This window comes from Marmota marmota, unplaced genomic scaffold, assembly GCF_001458135.2.
Source record: "Marmota marmota marmota unplaced genomic scaffold, marMar, whole genome shotgun sequence".
In the NCBI taxonomy this organism is placed as follows: domain Eukaryota; kingdom Metazoa; phylum Chordata; class Mammalia; order Rodentia; family Sciuridae; genus Marmota; species Marmota marmota.
Window position 1 is genome coordinate 238,124 of NW_026000258.1, and position 7,538 is coordinate 245,661.

At 39.7% G+C, this 7,538-nt stretch overlaps 1 protein-coding gene across 1 annotated transcript; it reads left to right on the forward strand.

The window, feature by feature from the left end:
• Positions 1 to 1,684: 1,684 nt before the first annotated feature.
• LOC107160878 (transcription factor E2F6-like) lies at positions 1,685 to 2,464 on the forward strand. Its single transcript, XM_048796796.1, has one exon. It carries the CDS (start codon positions 1,685 to 1,687, stop codon positions 2,462 to 2,464), a length of 780 nt encoding a protein of 259 aa, XP_048652753.1.
• The last annotated feature ends 5,074 nt before the right edge of the window (positions 2,465 to 7,538 follow it).

Sequence of the window (7,538 nt, forward strand, 5' to 3'; positions counted from 1 at the left end):
CATTTCATGGTTATCTTAAGGATTTCATAAGATTTATATTAAACTCCAATACAATGCGGATTTGAGGATTCAAGTTCTAAGTTCAAAGCCATTGATTTTTCTCAAAGCAAATACTTGTAAACATATTGACTTGAGAGCTTATGTTGTATATATTGACTTAATTAGTAAACTTGGGTGTTCAAAAAATCATAGGTGTGTATTTTATTTTTTAACATAAGAAACTCTGCTTTTCTTTTGAAGAAAGGGTTTCACAAAATGTAGCCTGGTGACCTCATGTGGTGTTCCTGATAAAATCATTGGAACAAAATTAACATTTGAAAATTCTTTTCAGTAACCCTTATTTTACTGTGCTATAGAAAAATATAACTAGAATACCGAAAGTATTGGAACATTTCTGGAGACAGAGAAAAAGAGCTGATGTCATGTGGTTCCTAGAAAAATAGTATATCTCCTGCAAACAATTCCAAGGTTTCATGAGAAGTTCCTAAGAGGCATGGAGGGAGAAGCAGCAAACCTATTGTTCTCTCTATAAACTTTCACCAGTGCCTATCACCACATGTCATACAGAAACTCTTGCAATTCCTACTTCCATCTTTGCCACCCATCCCCTTACTATGCACAATGCAAGAATTATGACTCAGAACCCCATTGGCATCCACACAGCCTATTTCTGCAACAAAGAACCCTAATGAGAATTCACACACCGTTCTTAAGTGATGTCATCAGGCTATAAATAGCAATTATTTGTCCCTCTCATAGATTTTAAAATGATTGCTGGCCCCAAAAGAAGGAAAACCTATGGTTAAATAAAAAGGGAGACAAAGTGTGGGGTATGCCATTTTGCCACCAATTATGTGTGAAAACCCTAGGCCATAGAGCTGGAGGAAGAAACATAGTTCTAGTAGTTAGGAGAAAAGGGAAAGTATTCCGTTGAGCTGGCTGAGGCAAAATTACTTTGGTGCTGCCTACATAGCCTTCATGCAGGAGCAATGGATTTCCATCCTGGTTGTAATACACCAATAGTGGGGAAATATCCTTTGGGTCTTTGTCCTTAACTCTAAAATAGCAGTTGCAGTGCTTCCGCTAAGTGCATTGGGAAATGAACGAGATAATGTATGAATGAGAGAACATCAGATCTTTTTTTTAGTTGTAGCTTTATTTTTTAGACACTGTAGCTTTATTTTATTTAGTTTTATGTGGCAAACCAGTGCCTCTTAAGTGCCAGGCAAGTGCTCTACCACTGAGCCACAACCCCAAGGAGATCATCCGATTTTTAAGTGATCAGATGATGTCACTCAAGAATGGTGTGTGTGTGTGTGTGTGCCACTGAATTGTGTATGTTAGTTGTATTCTGTTTCTATTGTCTATTGTAAAACTGTTGATGGCGGGCCCTGTGTGTGGGTGCCTGTGGTCACCGCCCCCCCTTGTGCTGGCAGCAGGAGCTCGCCCCTAGTGGACCACAGGGTGGCAGGACAGTGCAAGGTGGTGCAGGGCTGCGGGATCAGGGGGCGCTGTGAGCGGACCAAGGGTAGACCATGTGCTGGGCACCCGGAAGCCAAGCCTGCGCGTGGGGGTGGCGCTGGAGCAGGCCTGAGCAGTGGCGAAGCTCCTGGCGCACGAGGCGTAGCAGCTCCAGGCAGCAGCGGCTGGTGAGGACACTGCCCCCGTGGACGACGCTGTGGAGATGCTTTGCCATCCCAACAACGTGGAGATCCTGCCACCGTCAAAAATACGGAGGAATTTAGAAGATAATGTCCAAAATGCCTCCGGGAGTAGAGCTCTAAAAGGGAAGAAACCTCGTTTTAATGTGTCACTGGTTTGTTTAACTAAAAGATTTACGGATCTCATCAAATCCGCTCCCGGGGGCATCCTGGACTTAAACAAGGCTGCGACAACCCTGGGAGTACCAAAACGCAGACTCTATGACATTACGGGTGTCTTGAATGGAATTGACTTCGTGGAAAAGAAATCCAGGAACCACGTTCAATGGACAGGATCTGACCTTAGCAACTCCGAGGCCTTAACCCAGAAACAGAAGCTGCAGGAGGAGCTTGCAAACTTAGCAGCAATGGAAGGTGCTTTGGATGAGTTGACTAAGGATTGTGCTCAGCAGTTGTTTGAGTTAACAGATGACAAAACCAATGAAAGTTTGGCCTATGTGACGTATCAGGATGTCCTCAGCATTGACGACTTTCATGAACAGATTGTCATTGCCGTCAGAGCTCCAGAGGCAACCACGTTGGATGTTTTAGCTCCGGGAGAGGACAGTCTCACAGTTCACGTAAAGAGCACCAGAGGACCCATCGACGTGTACTTGTGTGAAATGGAGCAGAACCACTCAAGTGGCGAGACATCTGACGGAGCAGAGACCTCTTCATCTGAAAGCCAACATCCAGAAGGCCATGAGGAAGGGGAAAACTCCCCTCAGCAAAGTGAAGATTTGCCTGAAGTAAACAACATTTGATAGCATTTGAGGATTGATGGATTGAATGTTTTTCACAACTTCCTATTTGGATGAATGGTGCGTAGATTTGACTCTGAGAACGAAAAATCATCCAGGAAGTTCTCTCCCTCTCAGCAGCATTAAGGCCAGTAGTCTCTTTGACTAGCTCCTTACCTAGATGACTGGATAACTATGGTTTGTGCATTCAGAACTAATGCTTTTAAAATTATTCACTGTTTGGGGGAGGGAAATTGACATCTTTCCTCCAGGAATAACTTCATAACAAAGAGGATCACAGAACCAGATGGTCAGGTCTGGCACAGACAGTTTCTGGTATAGTCTGTGTCTCTCTCTCTCTTCTCCCCCCGCCCTTTTGTTTCTTTTTAGCTATCTAAAATATCAGGATTCAATCTGACCTAATTATAAAGTCATGAAATATAATTTGCTCTAATTCAGTCCCCAGTATTCCTTAAAGTCATGAAATATAATTTTCTCTAATTCAATCCCCAGTATTTCTTCATTCCCCTCCTCTCCTCCCTCCCCACTATTCCCTTCCACCTACTCTACTAATCTTTCTGCTATTTACTTTTTTTAAGAGAGAGAGAGAATTTTTAATATATATTTTTTTCAGTTTTTGGTGGACACAACATCTTTATTTTATTTTTATGTGGTGCTGAGGATTGAACCCAGCGCCCTGCACATGCCAGGCGAGCATGCTACCGCTTGAGCCACATCCCCAGCCCCTGCTATTTACTTTTATTTCTCTCTTTCTTTTTAGTTAGTGTCTTGTGGATACATGTAATGGTGAGATCACTGTGGTATAATATGTACATAGGAAAGTTAGGTTAGATACATTCCGCTGTTCTTCTCTTATTCCATCCCTCTCTCTCTTTCCTCTCCCTCAATCCCTTTGATATGGTCTACAGATCTTCTAGTTTGCTGGAACCCAACTTTTCACTTCCTTTCTCTCTCTTTTTCTTCCCACTTATTTTGGACTAGCTTCTGCATATCAGAGAAAATTTTCAATGTTTGACTATCTGAGTCTGTCTTATTTAACTTAGCATGATAGTCTCCAGTTCCATCCGTTTACAAGCAAATGCCTTAATTTCATTCTTCCTTATTCTGAGTAATATTTTATTGTGTATATATATCACATTTCTTTATTCATCTGTTGAAGGGCACTTATTTACAATAGCTTGGCTATTGTAAATCATGCTGGTATAAAGATTGATGTGCTCTGCCTTCTTTTAAGCATTATGTTGTATAGCACAAAATAATTGCCTTACACTACTGGTTCACATTTGCAGTTAAGTTGTACATTATGTAGGAGTATACATGGATCTAAATACGGTGTTTCTGTGTATATCTGTATGATGTTTAGATTACTTATGATATGTGTCTAAATGACATTTTCACCTTGTATAAGCCATTAAGGCATATATGGAAGGTTACAGACAAATGCTTGTATTTTCTTGTATGAGGGTTACAGGAGAGTTTTCTAGACTTTTACACGTAGAAGTATCATAAATGTTCTATACATTTAAATTCATGGATTTAATTAAAGCATTTTAATGTGGTTCCCAGTGCTGAAATTGAAGTCAAATACTTCTTGATGTCAAGCTACCTACAAAGCTATTGTGTCCCAGCAGATTGGTGGCATACCCCAAGGCTTTAGGGGAAAGTACAGAAATGCCATCAGGTAATAACTTAATTCACTAAGACATGAATTCCATCATGAGAAATTGGAAACTGTGTTAAGCTTTTGTGATGTATGTCTGTTTGCAACCTTGCTGCTCAGTCAGAGGAGTTTTTCTATGCATGAGTTGTACTCTGCCCTCTCTCCAGCTCCATCCCCACTCCAAGACCTAGCTATTTCTACCTCAGTGGGCTGTGCCTCAGTTTACTCAGTAATTTACCATTAGATTGTGACTCCATGAGGGACATGCATATAAATTAAATCACATAGTATGTTAATTGTGAATAAAATTTCTTTCACTAGGTATGCATTTGATTTTCAGCCATGTTCTTTTATTTATTTTATTTTTTGTGGTACCAGGGATTGAATTAGGGGCATTCAACCACTGAGCCATGTCCCCAGCCCTGTTTATTATTTTATTTAGAGACAGGGTCTTAGGGCCTTGCTAAATTGCTGAAGCTGGCTTTGAACTCACGATCCTCCTGCCTCAGCCTCCCTTGCCACTGGGATTACAGGCATGTACTACCACACCCAGCACAGCCATGTTCTTGTGTATATCAGTAATTTCTTCCTATTTACTGATCAGTAGTATCTAAATGTATGTGCATAGCAAGAACAGTTCTTTCATCTATTTTTCAATTTAATGGTGTTTCAGTTCTTTTCAGGCATCAGTAATTATGAATAAATTCATCATAAATATACATCAATAGGATTGGAGTGAACATGAACATTTTCTGTTTGTCATTCTGGGGATCAAAACCGGGGTCTGATCATGGTAAACATGGTAAACATACCTCTACCACTGAGCTATGTCCCCAGAAACTTAGTATAACTTTTTATTCTCACAGAGAAAATCTTATAGTGGGATTTCTGGGTTAGTTAGTAAGCAAATATTTCATTATATAAGAAAACTACCAAGCTGTTTTCCAAAGTGATTATCATTTTTCTGTCCCCTGTGAAAGCAACCTATGATAGTTTCAGTGGCACTGCTTCCTAGAGAGCTCTCAGTGATGTCAGACTTTGGGATTCCTGTGTGTTTAGGGAAATTTAATTGAACAGGAGAGAATTTCTAGCATGTTAGAATAATATTGTGTTTGTGTATGCAGGATGAGGGTGAAAATAAGAAGAAACTCTTTCATGGCCACAGATTTAACATAAAATAATTTAGAAGGTTTAGAGTATTCTCTTCAGTGCTTAGGAGTTCAGATAACTTCACTATTACATGGTGTTATGTCAGTAGTAAGAGTATGAGTATGAGCATATAGAATACATACAGTAATACTTGCTTCCTCCACAGCACTGAAGTATATGCATTACTTTGCTAAGGCTGCCATGAAAGAGTATCACAGATGGGTAGCTTAAACATCAGAAATTCATTTTCTCACAGTTCTGAGGCAAGGGGGCTAAGACAGCAAGGCACATTTTTGCACTCACATAATTTTGCTGGAGGCTGACACAGGGACATCATTCATCCATCACACTAGATCCAGTGGAGCACATTCCTCCTTTCTCTGCCTTAAGGTACAGCAGTGAGGTATTAAACTTGCTTATTGCATTGGGGTATGGCCAGGGGTTCCTCACCAGTTCAGTGACCCATTGCAAGTGCTATCTATCACAGAGCACCTCCACTTCAGTGTCCAACTGTGGGATGAAACATATGAAGCTGAATCAATGCTCATCTTGCTTTTTTGCTTCATCTGCACTGTAGAGCTGTTTGGATCCATTTGGTTTCATTGTCTTCTTACTGGCCCCATGCACGAATGTGTCACAAGACAAATATCCAGCTGTACTAGTGATCCTCAAGGCCATCTTAGCCATCACAGAGCTTGTTAGAGACTGATTGACAAGTTAGAGACAACCTATGGTGTTGTGAAGAATTGCTTTACCATTATTTAACCATTAACATTATGTTAATTTTTCTAGTTTCACACTCTGTATGGGGTAGTTTTTGGCATATAACACAGCTTAGGGTTTGCTGTGTCAGACCTGTGTTTTTTCACAAACCAACTTTAGATGTCATTTTCTAACACCAACACTTCATTATAATGATTATGTAAATCAAATAACTTTCTGAACTCAAATTCATTTAAAAAGGTAATCCGGGGGTTGGGGTTGGGGTTCAGTGGTAGAGTGCTTGCCTTACATGTGTGAGGTAGTGGGTTTGATCTTCAGCACCACATAAAAATAAATAAAGTTATAAAAAGTAACTGATATCCCTACTTGAAGTCAAAATCAGTATCACTTACTAGATGTAACATAAAGAGATAACCTAAAAATTGAAAATTTACAGTCAGGCATGATGGTCCCATCTTAACATCACATCAAGGTGAAACTGAGGCAGGAGGTTCACAAGTTCCAAATCAGCCTTCCCAACTTAGCAAGATCATTTAAAAATTTACAAAAGCAAGAGGGCTAAGGATATCACTTGGTGGTAGTGCATACCTGTGTTCAATCCCTAGTACTGCAAAAAAAGTGAAATAAAATAAATTTATAAAACAACTGGGAAATTTGAAATAAATAATGGAATATAACTACCAAACACAATCCACTGACAATTTACTTATTTTGTATGTTGTCTCATACATTTCCCAAAACACTCACTTAGGGGAAATATTGCAATTTCTATTTTATAGTTGGGGACACAGACCCAAAGATATAAGTCCATTTCCCACCAGGACATGTGCCAGAACCAGGATGGAAGTCCCTGACTGCTGCATGCCACAACCAGTAAGAAGAGTGTGTGGGCAAAACACAAGTAACATTACTACATCCAGCTGCACAGACTACTTTCCCCTTTTCCCTATTATGTAATTCTTTCATCCAGTTCTGTGGCCTAGGGTTTTCATACGTAATTGGTGGCACATTGGGATACCCTATCCTTTGTCTCCTTTTTTATTTGAATTTGAGGTTTTGAGATCTTTTGGAACAGGACATGTTTTTAAAATATTATCAGAGGGAAAAATAATTACTATTTATAGCCTGGAACATCACTTAAGAATGTGTGTGGATACTCAGTAGAACATATTTGTTTTGGAATTGCCTTTCTGCATGTGTATGTGTCAATGGGGCTCTGAGATGTAATTCTTGCATTGTTCAGAGTAATAGGGGTATATGTTTGGAACAGGCAGTAGGAAGGTCTTCTGCATGACATGTGATGATAGGGTGAGTGTTTATGGAGAGAAAAAGGGTTTGTTGCTTCTCTCTAGGTGCCACTTTTTAAATTCTGAAGATACAGCAGAAGTGTTCGCAGGACATGTTTTAACATTTTTTCAATGCACATGTGACAACAATTCTTTCTTTGTCTCCACAAATATTCCAAATGGCTTCAGTATATTAGTTATATTTTTCTAAAGCAGAGTAAAGTAAGTGCATTAGTAAAAGATTTTTTAAATGGTAGTT

Excerpts from the sequence above, each read along its gene's own strand:
- LOC107160878 (XM_048796796.1), top strand. The coding sequence starts at position 1,685 with ATGCTTTGCCATCCCAACAACGTGGAGATCCTGCCACCGTCAAAAATA.